We start from the raw sequence: 23,695 nt of genomic DNA, 5'->3' as shown, positions 1-23,695 counted from the left end.
AGAGTTTTGGAATCTGTGAGATGTGAGCTTTCAGCAGAGGTGTTGTTCATGTGTTCATGCCTTCGGGTGGACACAGAGAGCCATAATTTCTTTTATTTTTTCGGACTATGTGAACCTGGTCTATTAATTTTTGTTGCCCTGTGTTTGGTGGTCATAGAAATGGTTTTACTGAGCTGTTAGCTGAGATTCTGGACTTTCTGTGGATACTACATATGTTTATAGTTACATTTACAGACCTGACGTTACACCCGAAAAACCGGATAATAACCCCTTAACTCCCGGTCATGGAGAGTGCAGGTGCATTTATAGGCCAGAAATCTGGTAAATGAACCACTAAAGGTGCATGGATGGAAGTTATTGTGCATATAGTGAATATTTCTCTCTCCTCACCTTCCAGAAGCTGTGAAATTCTAATCCTTTCTGTCTGTTCACCTGATGCTGATATTCATCACATACTGTTCCTTCAGTGTTTAGAAGGAAGCAGCTTCACAGCTTTAAATTCATCCATCCATGCACCTTCAGTGCTTCATTATCCAGATTTCTGGCCTATAAACTCTCTAAACTTTCATTTTTTGTTTGACTGCACCTGCAGCCTCCGCTACCGGGAGTTAAGGGTTAACATCTCGTTCCGGGTGTAGCGTAAGGTCTGTAGATGTAACTATAAACATGTGTGGTATCCACAGAAAGTCCAGAATCTCAGCTACCAGCTCAGTAAAACCATTTCTATCACCACCAAACACAGTTAAGACAACAAACAATTTAAAGAGCAGCTGCACAAAGTCCGAAAAAATTGTAAACACAAAAGATGTCTCCCCGTGTTCACCCCACGGCATGAACACGAACAAACGACTCCTCTACTGAAAGCTCACATCTCACACATTCCACAGCTGGAAGTTTCATCTCGCTATGACCAAGATTCACCGAACCAGAGGCAGAAGAAGACCCGATTTATGCTGCAAGTTTGTAAAAGTGAGAAAGCATGTCTTACCTTTGCTGTCTTGTATAAATTAAAACCGTATTTATTAAAAAAAATAATAATACATAAAAAGTTTCCAGACCAAAAATCACGATGTTCTGTCCATCTGCATGTATTTTGACAGAAAACGTCTCTTCATTTTAATAAACCCGCTCTCTCCTGATTACATCAGACGCACCGCTGCAGCAGGGAAGAGAGACATGGACGCCATGTTTCTGTCATCAAAACCAGTGGCCAGAAAAAAAAAAAAAATAAATTAACGCGAGATTAAAAAAATTGACGGCGTTAATTAAGCATTGCGTTAACGCTCAATTAACGCGTTAACGTGCCCAGCACTAATATTTATGTATATATATATATATATATATATATATATATATATATATATATATATATATATATATATATATACGTATATATATAATTGTCCCCACGCCTCTGTGGGCGGTCTCTCATCCAACCAAGCTCGCTTCCCGATGTCTGAGGTTTGTCCTGGGATCTGCTGTAGCCACTCTTCCAGTTTGGTGGAACTGTTCCCTTCAGGGGATCCTTCTGGATCATGATTGTCCAGCCTTCAGTTAGCCATTCAGGGTGGGTCCCATCTTTTAGCAGCTGGGTCATTTGTGCTGCCAGGCGCTGTGGTCTGCTCTTAGATCCATCAGCCACTGTGCACCGCTGTTGTGGGATGCCTCCTTCTCCCATATGCCTTTCCAGTATTGTTCAGCCTCCAGCATTGGCGGGTCTGCCCTGTTGTTATTACCCTGCCATTGAGAGTAAATTTTAGCTGGTTGAGTTGAGAACAGCCGGTTTATTCGCCTTGCTTCAATTTCTCTCGTGTACCTATTTAGGCGGGTGGCCAAGGCTTGGAGTCATTGTTTGGCAGTTTCTGTTGCTTCAGGTGAATATGTATCCTTATGGTTGCTCTTTGGTTGATAGCCAAGCACCTCAAGGATCACTGCTGCTGAGGTGTAGATCAGCTCACTGGTCATTGTAGGAATCGTTCTCAAGGCTGCACTCACATCTTCCAGGAGACTTTCCCATGGTGCTTCACTCAGCCTCTGTAATTGGCGTCGGGGTTGCCTGATATTCATTTTTGCCATGATCTTATCTCTTAGGTCAGTCGCTGCCTCGCTCAGCATGATTGTGCTTATTGGGGCTTCGTACCCAATCTCTGGATGGGGAGTTTTTGTTACCCTGGTGTCCTGGCTCCCTCTTGCCGTAGCATTTGTGTTGTACCTCGTCAGTCACAAGCTGTGATACCATCTGTGGATGTTGGAACATTAAGCTACTAGTTGTTTGGCAGTGAATGTTGATTGTGGGTTTTGAAGATTCCATATTTCCCTATATATATATATATATATATATATATATATATATATATATAGAAGGTCGCCGGTTCGAATCTTGGCTGGGGGGAGGTTCGAACCTTGAGGACGGTGGCCTTTCTGTGTGGAGTTTGCATGTTCTCCCCATGTATGCATGGGTTCTCTCCGGGTTCTCCGGCTTCCTCCCACCGTCCAAAGACATGCATGATAGGTTAATTGGTTATTCTAAATTCTCCCTAGGAGAGAGTGTGCGTGTGAATGGTTGTTTGTCTATTTGTGTTGGCTCTGCGACAGACTGGTGACCTGTCCAGGGTGTACCCTGCCTCTCACCTGTTAAAATGCTGGGAAAGGCTCCAGCTCACCCGCGGCCCGTAATGGAATAAGGGGTCAAGATAATGGATAGATGGATATATATATATATATATATATATATATATATATATATATATATATATATATATATATATGTGTGTGTGTGTGTGTGAGTTCATGATCACAGGTAACAGTCCAAGTCCCACAACACGCAATAAAAAGTGCACAGTAATAAAATCATTAGTATTGGTTACCTGATCATACTGTAAAAACTCTAGGCAATGTTTTGCATCCTGTGAAAGAAATTTTACTTCTTATGCTGTATATTTTATAATCACACCTATAATCACTTACTTTATTATATACATGATTCATTCATTTATTAATTGTATTCACATTGATTGTTCCTATATTACATTTTATATTACACTTTTCCAATTGTTCACTTCTACATTTGTGCATGTTAAGTTCACTGAGGACAGGGTGACCCCATCTTCCTCAGACCTCTAATAGTGGGTACAGGCTGGCACTTGCTAAGACATACATCTGGAAGATACTTAAACTCTTTAAAGTATCTTTAAAGAGGCTCCACTTTGTCTGATCTTATCTGGTCAGGATGACCTCCAATTGTCAACAGAAAGGCCTAAAACCTTTTGTCTTTTCCTGGTCCGGTTGTCTTTTCCAACTTCATGCGAGTTGGAACGACCACTCTCATTACTTGCAAGTAATTTGTCTTCGTTCATTTTCCTTTAATACATTTAGTTATACTTTTACTTATTCCAGACTCTTGATAAATTTTTCTACAACACATCCCATGACAGTTCTTTTAGTGTCATTATGTTGAGGAAATACATTGCAATTATTCCATTAAAAAACTCCTGTAAACTCCAATTTGCTGCATTTTCTTTATATAACAGTAGGCCTTCTTTAAAAGGACAAGGAAATTTAGCAGAAAATGCAGTTAATAACAACATTTCATGAGATTGAAAATTTTAATTGTTGCTAAGCACAATCACTGTTAGCAGCAGAATTATAAACACTGTTGGCACCAATGTTCATAAGCACAAGTCAGCTGGCATTTAAAGGAGAAGAACAGAAAACAGTGACCATGAATCTTGTTAAAAATAAATCACACAAGCTTGTTATAGTTGGGAAACACTGGTTGACTCTGGAGCATTACGATAAAAGCTAAGAAAATACTCTATTCATCCTGTAGATGGGAAATTCAGGTGTTACAGCAGCAGGTAGCAGTACAGCAGAAAATGAATATTAAAATATGAGTAGAAAAGTAGATTTTACAATAAAAACAGAAAGATGTCTCCAGACTGTTAAAGCTGGTTAAAAGGGATTCCAAACACTGAGGAAATTGTAGGGTTTTTGAGAGGAGGAGATTCTGCTAGCGATTGTGCAACATTACATTTTGACAACAAATTTAGGGAAAACATCACAAAAGGATTGATTAGCTTATATTGGATCACATTTAGTTTTTATAGATTATGGGAAACAAAAGTCTGAGCAAGCCGTGAGACACTATTGCCAGGGTAACTCCTGAGCGGCCTCTGAGTATAAAAGTTTGAGAACGGAGCTGGTGGTGCCTGTAAGATTTATTTTCCTTTCTTTATTTAGTTGTTCTTTAAATAGCCTTGCAAAATGCAGATATTAAAGTTAATCATAAACTTCATCCAGGAACATCAGAGGAACTGTCTCGGTCTGCAGCTGCAGATAAACACCACAACCTGCAGGACCTAGACAACCGAGCTGCTTTCTGATAACCATCAGCAGAGAATCTTAATGATTTTAAACTTGGTTAATTGCAATTAAATTCTTGTGTTTCTTTCAGGTGCAACCTCTCCAAAGCTGGAGGGTAGTGTGCCAGAAGAGGAGCAGACTGAAACCGAACAGTATTGAGAAAATACTTTAAAATAAAAATCTATGACACATCTTATTGTTGCCAAAGCATTTTTCTCATAATACAAGATTCAAAGTGTTTGTCATCTGCACAGAAGGAAGTTTCCCTGAACAATGAAATTCTTACTTTGCCATCCACACTGAATGCCATAAGATTATAAATTAAAAAAATCTTTAGAAAACACCTAGATATAAGATAAAAACAGTAAATAATCTTATGTACATAGATGTGCAGTGTGCTACATAAACTGTTGAACAGTGAACAATTTTAATACTACTGTATAAAATACTAACATAATCAGTATCCCCCGTAGCACAAGCATCCCTTCCTCCATACGTTCCCTTTATACTGCGAGTAGACTACTACTGTCATCATTACACATTGGTGTATTTTAAGTGACACCACAATTCTGTTTCCTTAACTAATCTTACCTAATGACCCCTCTTTATCATTTACATGAACAACAGAAAATATTCACTCATGGTAGAAAAAGTATCCTTTATTGAACAATTATTAAAAGATGAGACAGGGATGACGTGCAGTGTGGAAGCCACATCAACGTTTTCTTTGTGATGCATCAGACGCCCACAGCCAGCAGATGAAGTTCTTTGACCTGGTCAAATGATTCAGAACAGTAAGCCATTTTCAGGCATTTGGGTCAAATTTAACTCAATTAATGAGGCCTCAGTTTCACCATCTCTAACCATAGGGCGATGTCTTGGGTATATGACGTTCCAGCAGAAATGATGCGATCCTGATCTGGAATCTCCTCTGGGAAGCTGCGAGCAACTGCTGAACAAGAGATTACTGTAAGGAGAACTAGAGAGTTAACAGCACCGGGTAATTCTGATTCAGGGAGAGCACACCAAGAGGTCCATTATTTCCTTTTATTCATCCAAAACTTAAATAAGCTTGGCCCAGAATCCAAATCCAATCCGTTAAACAATCCAAAGTTCAAAATCCGAGAGATCCACACACACACACACACACACACACACACACACACACACACACACAAACAAACAAACAAAAAAACAAAAACAAACAAACAAAAAAAAAAATAGAGCAAACATCACCAGGCTGAAGCAGACAGGTACAAAAAACTCCAGGAAGATAGAAAACTGGTTAACAGACAGATGAGAAAGGCTGGAAACGTTCAGAAGTAAACTCTGACGATCTGGCGGCGAGCAGCAGAGACTCCTCCTCATCTAGGGAGCAACACAGATGGAAAGCGTTAGCAATCAGGGTAAAGCAATCAGTCAGAGGTAAGATGCCTTCAGAGGTGGCTGGGAAATCCTACCTCCAGCCTAAAACTGTCAGTTTTGCATGTCTCATTAAAATGTGTGTATGCAGATGTCTTAAGATCATCTGACTCAATTCATTGTTCCTTCATTTGTAAATTAAAAGCAACCAGATACCTTTCTTTTCTGATCTGCTTACAATCACTTTACTTATCAGACATTATACCAGATTAAAGAAAATATTATTTAGTTAATAAAACAGTTAATGTGGTGTACCACAAAGTATGACAGCCAACCTGTAAACAAGCTGAGATTGTTGTTGCTTTGTGTCTGTATACACCCCATCCTGACAGCCACCAGGACAGGAGCAGCAGTAATCATTTGGGAATAATAAGTATGCAAAACTTAACATGTTCAGTCTGAAGCACATGTTTCTGCCACATTAAACATATATGTGTGGTTTGGATGTTATTTCTTTCTATTTTAGGTTTGAGGAGAACAAATCTGTCCTCTGATTCAGTTTTTAAAATGTTGAAAAACAGACTTTCTCCATAATGTAATATAACGATAGAGTAATCATACAAGAAGCTGTGAACCACACTGAAAGTTTCAGACGCTCGTTCAGTCAGCTTTGGAAGGATACTGAGTTTGCAGCGAGAGTTTGAAGAGTTAAAACCTTAAAGCATTTTCACATGTTATCAAATAAAAACCTCAAAGTGTTCACCTGTGCATCTGTGTTCAGAGGTGCTCCAGCTGGCTTCTGCTCTTCTTCAGATGCATTTTGGGAACTGAAATATATTTTAGGATGGTGGTGATGCAGTCAATTTCACCACAAAATAAAGAAGTGAGGAAACCCCTTACATCTTTGTTTTATTTCTTTATCTTTTACTACCCTGATGTCTGGACAACTCAGATATGGAAGTGAAAAAGGAGACAGAGGTCTATATGACCAGAAGATTCCTAGAATAACCCTTTCATAAATATCTGTATTAAAAGGTAAAAATCATCTGTAGTTTGAAAAAAAAGTGAGAATGATGGATGGAGGTGGTGAAATTTTAAAAAGGACAAAGGATTACATTAGAATTCTGTCAGGACTTTGACAGCTTCCACAGAAGAATCTATAGAAATGACAGAGGAAATACCCTGATTTAGATTATATTGAGAGTATAATTAGAACAACTTACACATAAAGAAATTAATGACAATATGGAAAAGTTAAGAACTGTTAGAATTAAGAGCAGTAAGTAATTATAGTTAAAAGTATTCTGATTATTTATATGAGTGTTCAGCTCTGGTCCTGAAGGGCCACAGTCCTGCAGGTTTCCTTGTGTCCCTGCTCCAACACACCTGAGGTATGAAAGTATGGAGAACTGATTGAAATGAATTCTAATTTATAGTAACCTGCTTATAAAAAGGCTGGGTTACCCTTATATACATTTTAACATTCACTTTTCACATTAATATTAAAGGTTTTAGATAAATAAAAAAAGTTTATATTAAAACATTGGTGAAAGGGTTCAAACTGTTTACACATAATGCAGATATCACCATGAAGCTTTCTTGGTGATAACTGAAATATTTTTTGTACTGAAATTGTTCTTTAATTTTATAATGAAATATGATTTATTATAGCAGTTTCATAGACAACAGAAATACAGGCCACACAGCATGATACTAAACAGTCTGTATCAGATCATTTCTTGCACATCTTCAACAAATTAGATCAGTATTAAAACTTCATTTAGTCTTAACTCTACAACTTGGTCATTTTAACCACACAATGCAAAAACATGTTTTGGTGAGTTCTGCTTGCTTTGGGGAAATATGGATGATGGGTCATTCCAAGGTTTTCCTTGCTATTTAGAAAACTTTCCCACTTTTAGAGAAATGGCATAAATGTTTGTATAACTGACCACATGATGAAATGTGAACCTGAAGTTGAACAAATAAACACATCACATTTCAGACGCTATTTATTTACTAAATCTCTTAATCTGCCCAGCTATGTTTCACAGGTCCATCTGAAAGCTGAAGATCTAGTCTTCATACAATGAATGTGAAGCATAAAGCTCATAAATCTTAATCCAACACTGCTGCATGAATCAAATGGCCACAAGAACTTAAGCAGTTTTACAAACTGTGCAAGTTGAAGAGCTGGTTTGTTTATGATAATTAAATATCATTTAAACCCCTGATGTGGTGAGTTTTTATAAATGTAAGTTGATTTATGCCATCAGATCTTTCTATTCAAATGCATAAGATATTATATAGCATGAAAAACAACAACAATAAAGCAGGAATTCATTGTGCTGCTAAAAACAAATATTCTGTTTGAAAACAAGAAGGAATATTTCGTGCTCTGAAGCAACACTTACTAAATGTTTATAAATGTGTTTTAAAGTTGCATCTTTTTGGTAACAGTTTCTGTAGAAACAAAACAAACTATAGCTATAGCTGTAAAGATTTACAAATATTCCCTTTAAGCAGATTATATTGGCCTTTTTTCACAGATCCACCGCACAGAAGCTGTACATGGAAGATCATTCCAAGTGTTCCTGTTAGGTCTAAGTTCCACACAGTCCTCCTCACCCCACTGAGGGTCTCCACCACCATTATCAGGCTGATTTGTGTCCCACTTCCTGGAAGTTCAGAAAACAGCAAAATTATTACAAAAAATTATCAAGTTAACATGAGAATGGAAAGAGAAACATTTTAGTTTATAAGCAAGAAAGAAAAAGCTGTTTTGACAAGACGACTTCTGTGTATTGCAGGTACCTGCATTTTTATTCTCTCTCCAGTTAGTAATTAAACCCCAAAAACCTCAGTAAATACTTAAAAGTTTAATCGACTGTAAAACATGTCCCATGCCTTAAATGACGTAGTAAATCTAGTGAAAATGTACATTAACCTCAGTTGCATCTCCACTACTGCCCTGGTTGCTGCTGCTCATCTTTGACTCGTCACTGTTTGGTTTGACTGCATCAGCAGCTAATAATGTGTTGCTGAATACTAACACAAACTCTGATGTCCCACCCTCCAAGCTGACATGTTCTAAGGAATGGACTAAAGACAACTGAGAATAAGATGAGAACAACGACAACAAAAGTAGCACTGAACAAAAGGAACATGTACGTTAGAGTCAGGTTAGTTCCATCCACCCATTTCCAGGTCCCTTCTGTTTCTATGTCACTTAAACCAATCCAGCAGAGTTCGTTGGCAAATTTAGAGAGAAATTCCTGTTTGGAAGAAGCAAAAAAGAATTTTTGTAATGTAGTGTGAGCAACAGGGAAAAAACTAAATATAGTTAAGGGTTTTTAACCAGATAAAATTAGGATTGCAGCTTAAAACCATGTGTGGCCATGATGGGGCCATTACTGTCACTCAGGCACTGAAACTGATTTCTTATTGTTTTCCTGCATACCAAAACTTCATCATATACAAATATTTCTTTTTGGTCATTCTTATTTAGAAACACAACACAAGCATCACCTTGTTTAAGAAGACTGTGTTCATGCTTGCACAGGGCCCACAGTGGTTCACTTCTATTAGCACTCTGGTGGCTCCTCTGTAACCACTAGGCTACCACTCCCTGTATTATGGTTAAAGTACATGAAGTAGTTACAAATATGTAATGCTTAGCTTCTTTTTTTAGTATTCATCTTGTTCATATATGAATGTTGGCCAGTTTTTTTATGCATATTAATGATGCAAATATTTTATATTACCTTTTTGATCTGTCTAAAATTATTCTATTTCCTTCATTATTTTATTTGATTAATTTACTATTTATTTGAGCTCAAAAATAAAGAATAATAAGTAGTGTAAGTGAAATTGATGAATTTGAAAATATTTCTATTTATGGTCCAATTGCACAAGAGCTTATAATTTGACCATTTTAAGAAGAAGAAATCTTTATTTAACAGCACATATTTCAAGGAAATAAGCCACAATTGGCCCTCTGCTTTCACTAGTGACACTAGGAGCAGTGGACTGCCAAGTTCCAGCACCCAGAGAGTAGTTTGGGGTTAAGAGCCTTGCTCAGGGGCCGACCGTGGTTCACTTTTTTTTTTTACCATTCCTTGAACATAGACTTGAATATATGCCAAGTTAATTTATATAGCACATTTCATACAACAAGTGCAAACTCAATGTGCTTCAACAACACAGCACAGCATTACATAAGAAATACAAGTAAAATTAAAAAAACATTAGATTTTAAAAAAAGTACACAGTGCTCAAGGTGCTGAAACAGAATTCGGTCTTCCACAGTGTCAAAAACTGAGATCAAGAAGAATGAAGACTGAGCTGGTGTGGCTGTCAGGGTTGATTTTAATTTCATTACCAACTCAGACAGGGGCTGTTTCTGTGCTGTGGTTCACTCTAAAACCAGACTGATACACATGAAATAGATAGTTTTGTAGCAGACGGCTAAGTAATTGCTCATATACAACTTTTTTTTAAAAATTTTGCCTATTAATCGAACATTTGAAATAGGCCGTTAATTACCAATAACAAGTGGATCTAGGTTTGGCTTTTTTTTTTAACTATTTTTGAGTCTGAGCCTGAGTCTATGTTTGTGCTTTACAGGATTTCTGGTTCATGGTATTCTGCCTCATTCTATCATGTCTGTAATGTTAGTGTCTGTGCTGAAGGACAAGGCTGGTAGACTCAATAATATAGACAATTATCGACTTATTGTATTAGCCAGGATCTTGTCTAAAGTACTGGAGAGAATACTCCCAACAGTAGAAATGTATATTCTTACTACTGACAATCAGTTTGGCTTTAAAAGAAAACACAATACTGACCTGTGTATATATGCACTTACAGAGATTTTACTTTAGTACACAAGCCATAATTCGTCAGTATTTCTATGCTTAATTGACATATCAAAGACATTTGATGGAATTAATCATGAAACATTATTTTTGAAATTACCTCCCTGAGCCACCTTATCATGGTGGAGGAGTTTGTGCATCCTGTTGTATTTTTGCCATCAACCTTTCCTATCTTTTATTTGTCTGACTGTCTGCATGTGTGTGAGGAAATTAAGTACTTAAGTTATATCATATCTGATGACTGGAGGGATGACAAAGGTAATGACATGCTCATAAAGAAAATTTCTATGTGTTCTGATTCTTTAAAGTAGTCCCTGTTCTGAACCTATGTCACACCATTTTATACTGGTCAGCCATGGTCAAACTACAGGAAAATTAGTATGCAGAAGCTTGAGGTAGATGCAATGACTTTTCTTCAAAGTGACTTATATCTGAGAGTGGGCAGTAGCATAAGGGTCTTGCCCAAGGACCCAACTGGAAGGTGTATTCAGCCCATTGTAATATGTCCCCTGTGGGATTTGAACTTAGAGATGGATTTTCCTGCTATATACTCTGGTGTGTGAAGGCTTTTAAATTTTATTTTTAATATGCATAATTTGTTTTTATTACGTAAAGAATTTTGTGTTGCTTTGTTGATTTTCTTCTGCAGGGTGGCTGGGCTCTCCCGTAGAAAAAGGTGAGAAGCTTATTTATCCAGGAGGGGCTTGAAGTAGAAGCACTGCTACTCTGCATGGAGCAGATGAGGTGGCTCGGGCATCTGGTTAGGACACATCCTGGGGAGGATTTCCGGGTATGTCCCACCAGGAGGAGATCCTGGAGAAGACAGAGGACACGCTGGAGGACTGCCGGAGAATGCCTTGGAATTCCCCCGGAAGAGCATAAAGAAGTGGTCTCTGCTTAGGTGACCTAAACCCGGATGGATGGACTGACTGGCGGACAGACGAACGGGAAAATATGAAAACTCCTTCAAATATTTATTTGTAGAACATTGTTTATAAACAGTTCAGTGATTATTCTCATACATTTGTTGACAAACTGGAGGTCAAAATTCGTTGATTTTACTTTTGCTTTTAAGATATTAAAGGAGAGATGGAGTTGGGGAAGCTTTATGTTTAATGGAATTTTTAAATATTGACTCATTTGTAAATTATATTAACACAAACTAGGAGTTTTATTGAAACATGTAATTATAATTTATGAGATAAAAACTTTACATTTTTTCCTTTTTTATTTGCAACACATAAATAGTTAAAGTGTAAAAGAACATTTCACCTGTTCTTCATCGTTGTCTATCACCACCAGATCTGCTCCTCTGCCTCTGCAGTCTTCTCTGCCTCGATCCCAGGAACCAGATGTTGTAGAAAGGAGGTAACAAGAAAAAGTGGACATCCTCCATCCTGCAGGACATGTTTTCTCTGAAACATATAGATATATACATTTTTTGGTAATATCTATTACTTATTGTTGTTGCTGTTTAAGAAGAAACATGTTTTAAAGGCCAGTTGCATTAGTAAGGTAGATCCCCTCCTCCACTCAGCCACAGAAGTTTAATGTAGAGAAAAGTTTTTTGTGTTTTTGGTTTCTGTGGTCTTTTATTCAGAAAAAGGGGGATGACATGCAGCAAGGGGCAGACTTTGAAACTAGATCTGTGTCAATGAATTTCAGTTTTCATACACGGGGCTCGTTTCCATTTCTCAGCAACATGAAAGGACTCACTTTGTGTGGACAAATGTTTAAGCTTGTTCATTTCTTCAGTTAGTTGACTGAGGTTGGCTTTTAGCTGGTTTCTCTCTTCTGTCAGGGAGGACAGATTGTCCTTACTGGCCTGAAGACGCTCACTCAGATGGTCTTGGATGGTGAAGAGATCTGCAGCCATCTCACCCGAGATATGATCTGAAATTAGTGCAAACACATGCTTGTTGATTAAAATAGTAACGTAGTACTAATGAAAATGTCTGTATTTTAGTCAAAGGTCAGAATGTTTTCTAATTCTATACCACAGAAACAATTGGAATGAGAGTTTGGACCATTCTCACTGACGTCCCACGTTCGTGTTCGCTGCCACGTTGGGTGGCAAAAAGCTAGCTGGGATTGCTTCTGCTAAAGTGATTAACAGTTTCTCCTCAGGGATGTCGCTAGCAGACTTCACACTTTCCAAACCACTTCAACACTTATGTGGTCAAGTCAGACAGCAATAGTTTGACAAAAATTGTAGCTGTTGGTGCTTAAAATCTGTATGATTTTCCAAATTCCTGGTTAAAAAACTCCTCATCTTGACATTTAAAACTACCTAGTCAATTGACAGTCGCACCACACAGGGACATAATTTAAAGCATACAACTCAGATTAGAGGCTTATATAATATTAATATTTAATAATTCATTATTAATATTTCATGGCAGAATGGGTAGCAGACCTTCAGCTGTGGAAAATGCCCCAAACAAAGTATTTCTCTTCACGTCAAAGCTGAGTAAGAAAACAGCAGATGCAGATAAAGTTAATACGATGTATAAATTAGGAATGTCCCAGTGATACATTTAACGTTACTAACAATTACTGTCAGAAAACATTGCTATTTAAAGACTGTTTATTTTACTGAGACCACAAAAGAAAATACATGTCCATCTTTTCATTAACATTAAAAAACGGCGTTGACGTGGTGATCCTCGGTGAAGGCTGAATTTGTCTAATATCCAACCAGTTTCACCGTGTTTGACTGTCCTCCCGGTTACACATGCACAAGGTTTTTGTATTTCTTGTTGAATAAACAACAGTATCTGTTGTTTTTTGCCATTTTTGACTGTTGTGAGCATAATCTTTCAATCAGCGATGCTGCTGCATCTTGGCCACGCCCACCACCACCAATGAGAAGTTCATTAATTCATAGGTGAATGATGGCGGCAGCATCGACGAAGGGGTTCAGTGGTCGGAAGCAACGAAACAATATGTGGACGTATTTTAACTATGATCCATCATAATTTCATTGGCAGACCAGGTCAAGTTGAGCATTTGTTCCTCATCCATTGCTCATATTTTTGCCATGTGTATGTTCAGGGTGGAGTATTGCACTTCAGAAAATTCTCAGAAATAAAGCCACAGTTACCAAAGTAAGGATGTTGTTGCTCTTTTCTTTTTTTGTGTAATTGATTCCACAGTTAACACTTTATCTGTGCAACACATAACCCTAAGTAGATCAGAAGGTATTTGCTGTTGGTTGGGAAAGGAGGTAACAGGGATAATTGAACCTGATCCATCCTGCAGGACACTTGTTCTCTGAAACCAACATTTATTCATATCTATTACTGGTTGATGCTTCTAGGAGTAACCAAAATATAGCAAATAAAAATAAGATATTTGCTAACACCAAACATAATTCAATGCAACTCAAAAAAAGACAATAAACAGTAAATGGTGCACATGTAATAGCAGATTCAGTGATAAATAATGACTACTACACGGTGAGTGATAAACAATACTGCTGTGCATATATGAGCCAGTTGTGCAAGTCGTATCTACAACGATCAGATGCCTGATGCATGGTTTGGTTTGCGGTGAACTTGTACAACAGCTAAAATCACACGGTGTACCTCTGCCTTTAGTAGATAATTATACTCCTGATAATCAAAACAAAGATTAAAAGTATAAAAATATTTGTGCTCACAGCACAATCATAGCATTCATGTAAAGAAACATTAATACTATCGTCTTAAAATCAACAAGTTGTGTTTTTCAGAAAAATCTCATGACTATTTAGTTATTTTGTCATGTTTAATTTAGAAAGGTAGGATGTTATTCAAAATCTGGTTGCAGAATGTTAGTTTTGTCCATATTAAGTCTGGTCAAACTTGGTGGTTAACTAATGACACAAAGACTCACAGTGGACACCAAGGACGATGAGTCCAGCCAGCAGGCAAACACTCAGGAGCCCCAGGCAGAAGATAACAGCTAGATAAAACCTCTTCTTAGGGCTGCTTGAGCCTGAGCAGAGACAAATTAAACATGAATTCAATAAATTCTCCAGCATGAATAATGACGGACAGAAAACTATATTGCTTACCTTTGGGATGGGTTGTAGGAATTGAGCAGACAGATTGACCATAGTTTATATTGGCATATGTTTCCTCCATTGCTCATGAAGATGCTGACTTTTTACCAGACTTTCTGCAGTACCAGCTGAGGTATGGGCTTATTGTGAAACCAGTTTGAGTTTCTGTTTATAATCTTTTCCCCTAATACAGGAAGTCCTATATTCAGAAGTGACCCTTGTGGTATCATAGTTTGCACGATAAGTTTTGTTTAGTGGGGGTTTTCAGTAGTAGCTTAGCTGATCTCTAAGGATGGATTCTTTCTCCAGGGAACTTGATGAAGAAACTGTTTAAAGTTTTTAATTATAGAGACATTAATTAGACTGATGACTTATAACTACCCCTGTAAAACTGTGCTCATATTACATGCTTGTGTGGCCCAAATCACTGTTTTTGCTTTTCAGTGAGTCAAACCATGTTTTTATATATAGGTGTATTATTGATTTTGTCACTTTTTATTTTATAAGTCTCAGTAATAAATCCCATTAATCAAGCAGTAAACTTTTTCTTTGCGTGTGTACCTGTGTCATCTGTGTGTCTGTATGTAGATCTGTATTTGTATAACTGTGTATCACAGCTAAAGGACAGGACATAGAATACATTCAGCATGCATGTGATTTAAGAATGATCATCAAAATGTGATAATGCATTTAAATAATTGAATAACCCAACCCTATTACAATCAAACACATAGCGGGATCGAGTGTGATGCGGTTATGATTTTATTTGCCCAGTATGAATGCCTCTCTCTAACAGACAGAGAGACCATTGGCATGCATGAGACTCAGGGGTCCTCCCCACGATGCCGAATTGCAGTAAGACCGCAAAAGTATTTTAGCAATCCACCCTTTCATCCCCACAAAACCAGGGATTAGCCTCCATCAAACTGATTATATCTGAAACCAGGTACCAAGGTGGATAGGTTCGAAAACTTTACTGCCTGTGGTATTGTGAGGATAGTTTTACCACACATGACTTCATTGTGCACCAAACACCACAACAATAATGGCATCCGTGACCAGCTGTGTTGTTTTTTTGGGGGTGTGGGGCGTCAATTGTGCCCTGGCTCCTGGGGTGTGTGGCTTGAACTTTGGGATGGTCGTTTGGGGGGCCTGGTCCTCCTGGGCATATTGCAAACACTCTGCCTCGGAGAAGGGCTTCTGGGCACTTGGGGCCCTGGGCCCTGTGTTCTGCCGCCCTGGATGGCCAATACCCGGCGGGGTCAGCAGCTGCTGATCTTGGCCCGCTGGGGCCTGTGCCCTGTGGCCCCGTGGTTTTGTTGCTTCTATCCACTGTATCTTTATCTCCTTTTTGTTTTTTTCTTCTTTTTTTTTTACTTCTGTTAACTATTCTTCTTTTTCTTTTTTTTTCTTCTCCTGTCCCCTCTTGTCAGGTCCGGCAAGATTACATAAATTCCCTATATTAAAAATTAAGATTAAATAAGATAAATCAAGAGGAGCCTTATACCCAAACATTTGTAGTTTTCCTTTTTTATATTCAAAGTACACTTTCACTGAAGGTCACATGGGACATGGCAAAATAAATGTCCCAAATATATTCGTAAAATCTGTCATGATAAAATCATGAAAATGTCATGATTTTTTTTCTATCATAATAAAAAAATAAAATAAAAAAGTTCATAAAATAAATATTAATATTTTCTACTGAATTCCTGATCAAATACGGGACAAAAATCCCAGATAAGCCAGTGGCGAGATGTGCCTCACCTCTGACTGCGTGATCCATTACAAACTCAGTTGCATGACGCTTGCCCAGGGTTCAAATTATGGGGGAGCTAAGGGGAGCTTGGCTCCCCTGAAAGGCACAGAAGCTCTCCTAAAAACATTCAGTCAATACTTTGAAGGGGAGCCCTAAAAATAGTTCCCTTTCAGGTTAGATTTAATTTTTCAAAAAGGTTCGTGATATGTCTTGGAAAGAAAAGCATTACTTTATCAGCTTTGTGTTTTATTTATTCATTTAATTTAATTAATTAAATCCTCCAAATGTGATCCATTCTGTTTCCTTTAGCATCGTGGACAGCAGAGTTGTTTGTTTGTAGCGTGCTGTGAGTGTCCACACAAAAAACAAATGCTTTCTTTAGTGGCTGTTAAAAGAAGAAAAGAAGAGGGTTTCTTTTGTTGTAACCATATTTTTGACTGCACTACATGCACTAATGTATATGTGGTTGCACATGATGTGCTAAGTCACACTGCACACCCTACAAAGGCTCCCTAAAAAGCTCTGGTGTAATTTGAGCCCTGCCTGTTTCTGTTCCTCAGAATATTGGCAATATGAACTTTACAGAAACATTTTTTATACACCATGACTCTCCAAAGACTGTGTAATGTCTTTAATATATATGTGAGGGTATTTTTTCTGCTAACCGTACAATAAAGTGCAGAGAAAAGTCAGCAGGTGAGGCAGGCAGAACTCTGCCTCACCTCAAGGGGGCATAGTTGCATGCTGTTAGATGAACAGTGAAATAAAATGCGCTTTTCAGTTCTAAATCTTACTCCAGAGAAGTTTACCTTTCCTGTCTTGCCTCAAAACTTAAATCCACCAAAAAAAACTGCATTTAGTTTAATTAAATAAATAAATAGTTTTTCATTGTCTTTTGGGAGCAGTTTTGGGTCCAACAATCACAATTTTTTGTCCATTTGCATTGTTTTAACAGACAAAGAGAAATATTGCTTCTTTTATATTATTGTATACGTCAATACTTTTATGGACTTACTAAATTTCTCACAAAGCTGATGTGAAAAGGACTTAGTTTAGACTTCTGTATTTTTCTCTCTACTCTGACCACTGATACACAGCTGTTAAACAAAGCAAAATATCCAGTTTCAGTAGATCTTTTCTGTCAAAGCTGTTCCTACCACCTCTGACATGTGACATTCTCACTACTTGTCAATTAATGATGCAGCTCAGTAAATAAGAGGTGATGAAATATATTTCTATCATTACTGTTGTAGGTTTTGGTTTCACTGGTATACTTGATTTTATAAGAAACTCAAAGGATATTTTTACTGAATTAAGAATAAAATATTTAGTTTTCAACAGCTGATTTCTTGTTCAACTTGTCCACAATATTTCTCACAAAGCTGATGTAAAAAGGATTTTGTTTAGACTTCTGTTTTTTTTTCTCCCCACTATGACCACAGCTGTTACACAAGAAAAAAAACTGTTTCAGTAGAAGATCTTTGCAGTAAACACCATGTCTAATGGATGGCTGAAACTAAAGCTGCAATACTTTCACAGTTTACATGTGTGGCAACTCCTGATGCAGCTCAGTTTAACACAAACAACGGTGAATGAAAATAACGTTTTAGTCAATACTGTTGTATATTTTATTTTTTTCTGGTCTTTACTCAGAACTTTATTTTTATTCAATTATTTTTAAAAGTTAATAAATGTTTTGGCTTTTTATATTTAGTCAATTTCTCTAATGGAAATCATTAAGTCATTTAAGGTGTGTTGTCAAACTATTCTTTCCACACTTTATGCAAGTTTTCTGTCTGCAGTAATAATACAGAGCAATAGGTGCAGAGAGTCTGTGTTAACTAATTTATGTAAGACATGCATTAAGCTAACATATGCTGGTCTGTGTCAAAACTAAACTGAATGTTTTTCTTTGGAAAATGTGATGTGATTCACTTAAATGTACAAACAAACGTACAAATGTATCCTGGTTGCACAAGCATGTATATAGGCTCTAACAGAAAAAAAAGTCCATTAAGAAAGTTTCCTGTACAAATGCATCTATACTGTGGAAATACTTTAAAGGTCCCATATTATACACTTTATTCCCAATCTGAGACCATTCATTAATATCTAAATGAAATATTTCCGCCATGGTATGGACAAATCGACCCTCAGTTTGAGTGCAGCGGCTTCTCTTCACCTCCCTCTTTTTAGCAGCTTCAGAAATGTGCCGTTTATGGTGGGCGGAACCCTGGTGGAGCAGCTCAGCTGTTGGCTCCGCCCATCGCATTGCCCGTCATGAGGTGATTGACAGGTTAGGCCTTAGCGGTTACTAGACGCTGATTACAGCGTAATATATTTTCAAGCTATCAGACTAATAAGGCCGAAACGATAAAATAACTGCCAGCTCTTACCTCTCCAGCTGTGTCACGGACAGTTGGTATTGAACCTGGCTTCAGCTTCAAACGGTTGGCGAAGCCTGCTTTCCATGCCCCCATGTTGTGGAAACAGTCCTCTTTGAAATGCTGGCCACAGACAATCAAAACCTTTGGAAGTTTTCCGGGTACATTTCCTCCAAAAATAAAATTAATCCACTCAGTCCTCGTGGGTTCAGTGGATGGAAGTAAAAAAACGTTTTCGTGTTCATTTATGCAGCCACAAACAGAACAGTGCTTCTGTCGCTTAGCCATGTCCGCTAACGAGGGTTGCCGAAGAGGGAAAAACACTGGGCGCTAGGTGATTTTTAGAGGGCAGGCTTTGAGAGCCGGTAGACGGGTCCATCGCTCTGTGGGGAGTGGTTATTGTCCCTTATGACGTCATAACGTACACGCTTTCAAACAAGCTCATTTCAGCGCTTACTTCCCTAGAGGTGGAGCAGGGGGGAGAGAGAGCACCTGAAAGAGTTTCACACTTACGGGTCTCCTACACATGCGGGGGTACCAGTATGACTGTTCCAAAACCATTAAAAAGTGAATTTTGCATAATATGGGACCTTTAAAATATGTGTTTTCAAACTGAACTAAATATTAAAACTAACTGAGGAATGTGTACTGCAGATTATGACAGTGATTGTCACCTCTGAATACATGACTTCCTTTTTAAAAGGGCCATAAATATAAACCAAAACCCACAGCACTTTTACTTAATGTGTAACTACAGACCTGACAGTCTGGTCAAAAACCAGCATTCTTTCAAGCAATGGAAGAAATGTATGAAAATGTTGCCTTTGACAACTGTGCCTGCCCAGCTCCTGCAATAGATCCCAGAGGTAAGAATGAGCTGATAAAGATGTAGATAGTTTCTTGTCTGTCATTATTAATGTTGTAGAATTGATTAGATTCACATTTATTTTCTCTGCTTAGGCTCCATCAGCTCTAAAAGGAGGGTTTATTTGGCTGTTATTCTCTGTGTGGTTGTCCTGAGTGTTTGCCTGCTGGCTGGACTCATCGTCCTTGGGGTCCATCGTGAGTATTTTTCTCAATAATTAACTGCAAAGTTTCCCCAGCCTGCATATGGACCGAATGAGGGTTCTGCTGTTGAATAGCACCATCCTTTTCTCAATCAAACATGAGAAACTATCTTTGATAGCTCACAGCTTGTTGATCTGTTTTAGTCTTAGTTTTAGTCACCAGGACAAAAAAGCTTATTAGTTTTAGTCACATTTTAGTCATTTCTAAATTTGATAGTTTTAGTCGATGAAAACTCAAAAAGTTTTAGTCTAGTTTTAGTGAAATAAAAAAGTATTAGTCTTTAAACAAATTAATTTAGGTCAATAATACGTATTAAAAAGTGGAATCAAGGTTGACAGGTTACAACAAGTATTACAATTAATAAAACAAGTTAACCTTAATGCTTTTGCATAATAACCAGATCTTTTACCAGACTAATAGCTTTAGCTGAGACTTTCCCATCAACAGGGATGCAATGCTGCCGTGCTATACTTAACTGCTGTTGGGCTTTTATTTCTATATTTCAACTTTTTTCATGAATTGATGCCCTACTTCATCATACAAAAATATCACAAAAGAAAATAGCAGATTGTAGCATAATGCCTCGACATTAAAGTGAAATTTTAAGGTTAGAAATTAATATGACTATTCATGAAAGGATCATTTTATTTTGTTTAAATTTGCTTTGTAAAGGGGGCACCACTCTTCTGCCAATGATACGATAAGGGACCCTTATCGTATCATTGGCTTGTCACCTGTCACTCGCTGAGTTACAATGCAAAATGGAACAGAAAACTATATTATTGGTCTAATTAATTAGATTAGATTAGGTCTAATATTACATATTATTTAATATGTGTATACTGAATTTTATTTTATGCGCTGCATAGATTTTCTTGTGCGCCGATAATGTGCGAGCAGTGCGCGTGCAGCTTAGAGGGAACATTGGTCTCCACCCACCTGTAGCTGCTGTCAGACGTGGGTTATTGGTACCAACACGATTCAAGGCACATGATCATGTCACAGCAAGATTTGAGCTAAATATATATATATATATATATATATATATATATATATATATATATATATACATACATATAATGGTTCATATGATTTCCTATGAAATATATTGTGAGATCAGCCTGAGGTGTGTGTGTGTGTGTATTTAGATAAAATATGTCCTGCAGGATGGAGGATGTTCAGTTGTTCCTGTTACCTCTTTTCAACAAGATCTGGTTCCTGGGGTGAAGGCAGACTGCAAAAGCAAAGAGCAGATCTAATGGTGATCGACAGAGAAGAAGAACAGGTGAAATGTTTAAATATTTAATTTTCTTTGCATATAAATATTAATTCACTGTTTTATCTTTGTTGTTGTAATCAACTATATTAGCCTTTTTTTTAAACTTGGTATCAGATCGATACCAAATCTTGCAGTCTCGCTCACCCCTACTGACCAGGGCTCATCATACTGGACCTCTCAGCTGCATTTGACACAGTTGACACACAATTCTACACCTACAGATTTACATAGACTCGGGAAGCATCCCTAGATGGTTGCATTCTTACCTGACAAGAAGGACTGAATATGTGAACCCATGAGACGCTAAATCAAAGCCCCACTATGTCACCTATTGGGCTCCTCTGGGGTCAGTCCTTGTCTTATTATCTACATTCTCCCCCTGAGCCACATCATCATCAGACATAGAATATCTTTCCACTGCTCTGCTGCCAAAACTTATCTCTGTCTCCCTTAGACCCCTCCTCCTCTGCAGCTGGACCACCAGCTCTCACGAGCTAAAGACACGGATGATCCAAAATGTTTTCCTACTTAACAGCTGGAGAAAACTGAGGCCAAACTCAGTGGTTCTCCACACCAGCTCCAATCTACCTCTGTCACCAGCATCTCACCTTCTGCTCAGATCATTCCCCTCTCCTCCACTGTTACTAACCCAGAAGTCAGATTTAACTATGAGCTCTCATTTGATCAGCACATTTAACAACTCTGTAAAACTTTATTCTTTCATTTAGACAGTTTAGTGAAACTCCCCCCTCCCTCTCCCTGACTGATACTGAGAAGCTTGTCCATGTCTTGTCTTCATACTGTAATGCTCCTTGTCAGGATTCCTGGCAGGAGCCTGCAGAGGCTTCAATACATCCAGAACAGTGCTGCCAGGATCCTGGCAAAGAGATGAGGGTTTCACCACACCACCCCATGCCTCCACCTGGGGGTGGAGCACTTTGTTGTGCATTTTCATCTGAATGATTTCATTGCTTCTTAACATGAATGGATTTTGTTTTTCTTCATACTGAACACAGATTTCTTTCTGAATTCACCAAAACCGCTACTTGGATCGGCTTAAGTGACAAAGAAGAAGAGGGGACCTGGAGATGACCAGCCTGAGTCTAACATGAGTGCCCTTTTTCTGTTCGTTTGAACAGAACAAATAAAAGACCAGGTACACAAAGTCTGAAAAAATATGTAAACACAAATTTTGGCTCCCTGTGTCTACATGACGGCATGAACATGGACAAATTACTCCTTTACTGAAAGTTCACATCTCACAGATTCCAAAACTGTTTAATTTATCGAACCAGAGACAAAAGAAGCCCAGTTATTGCTTCATGTTTGTAAAACACAGTCGTAAAACGTCTTATCTTTGCTGTCTTGCCTCAAAACTGAAATCCACCAGCTGCATTTAGCTAAAAGAAAAATAAATAAATAGTTTCTCATTGTCTTTTGGGAGCAGTTTACCATCACAATTTTCTGTCCATTTACATGGTTTTAAGGGACAAAGAGAAATGTTGCTTCTTTTTCTTTTTTCTTAAGTACCAGCCAGAAAATGTCTCTTCATTTTAACAATCTCCTGATTGTTTACGTCAGACACACTGCTGTAGCAGGACAAGTTCAACTTCAATGTACAGTCTCTGAGGCAACCATGGTGGGGAAAAAGCACATATGAGGCAGAAAACAGCCACAAGTACAAATATAAAATAACTTTTTAGTATCTTTACTTAATATTTAAAACCATCAGTGCACTCTTTAGTAATTGTTTAGCCAAATCAATAAATTATCTTATCTTTACATATGAGCATAACATGGAAGATTCCTGGTTTCTGCTACTACAGACACACACACACACAGACACACACACACACACACACACACGTCTTTTTGTCTTTGTGTGGACCTCTTTCCCAGAGTTAATTGTGAGGACCCCTACTTCCACTATAGGTGGGATGGTGCAAACAACAACGCTATCACCAGGTGGGAGTAAAGAGTCAGAATGTCACTTCAAATGTCAAAACACTCAAAGTAAAAAATATTTTTCTTATATAGTTGTGAGGACTGATGCCGAGTAGATTAGACCAATGTGTTTCTCCCCTATCTCTGAAAGTTTCAGAGTTTTATTTAACTAAAACAAATTGTGCATTACAGTTTTTTTTCCAATGGGAGCTTTTCACACTTATTTTGTTTTTGTTTAAGCTTATGTTATGTCTGTTAATATATATCCAATATTTTGTGTCCATATAATAAACTTTGTTATAACTGTCCAGAAATCTCATTTGAAATAAAATAAATTGTACTCACAGATTAAACAATGCCAGTTAAGCTGTATAATGCCATGGCAACAGCTTCCCACATTGCCCTGTCCCACCTGGAGAAAGGTTGCATGACTAATAGTCTGGTGCATAGATAACAACCGGGTCCTTCACACATCCAGAACAAAGGAGATCGTCATAGATTTTTACGAGGAATAAGAGGAAAACAGACACTGTTGTTGAGTGGGTCTCCAGCTTTCAGATTTGGGTAACTTCAGCACCACCTCAGTACACTTTAATATTAAATATTTTAGACGAA

General features: G+C 37.8%; 1 protein-coding gene across 2 annotated transcripts; it reads right to left on the bottom strand.

The window, feature by feature from the left end:
* Positions 1-7,285: 7,285 nt before the first annotated feature.
* Positions 7,286-14,743, bottom strand: LOC121650218 (CD209 antigen-like protein C). 2 transcript variants are annotated; one of them, XM_042001605.1, is made up of 6 exons: positions 14,659-14,743; positions 14,478-14,579; positions 12,318-12,494; positions 11,874-12,016; positions 8,896-8,999; positions 7,286-8,402 (listed from the first exon to the last, which is right to left on the bottom strand). In XM_042001605.1, exons 1-6 carry the CDS (start codon positions 14,726-14,728, stop codon positions 8,252-8,254), a joined length of 747 nt encoding a protein of 248 aa, XP_041857539.1. In that variant the 5' UTR covers positions 14,729-14,743; the 3' UTR covers positions 7,286-8,251. The 2 variants fall into 2 exon arrangements, with proteins under 2 accessions (XP_041857539.1, XP_041857540.1); XM_042001606.1 differs by lacking the exon at positions 8,896-8,999.
* Between the last annotated feature and the right edge of the window lie 8,952 nt (positions 14,744-23,695).

Source organism: Melanotaenia boesemani, chromosome 12, assembly GCF_017639745.1.
Source record: "Melanotaenia boesemani isolate fMelBoe1 chromosome 12, fMelBoe1.pri, whole genome shotgun sequence".
NCBI lineage: Eukaryota > Metazoa > Chordata > Actinopteri > Atheriniformes > Melanotaeniidae > Melanotaenia > Melanotaenia boesemani.
The sequence above is the reverse complement of the archived record's forward strand: the minus strand, read 5'-3'. Positions and strand labels throughout refer to the sequence as shown.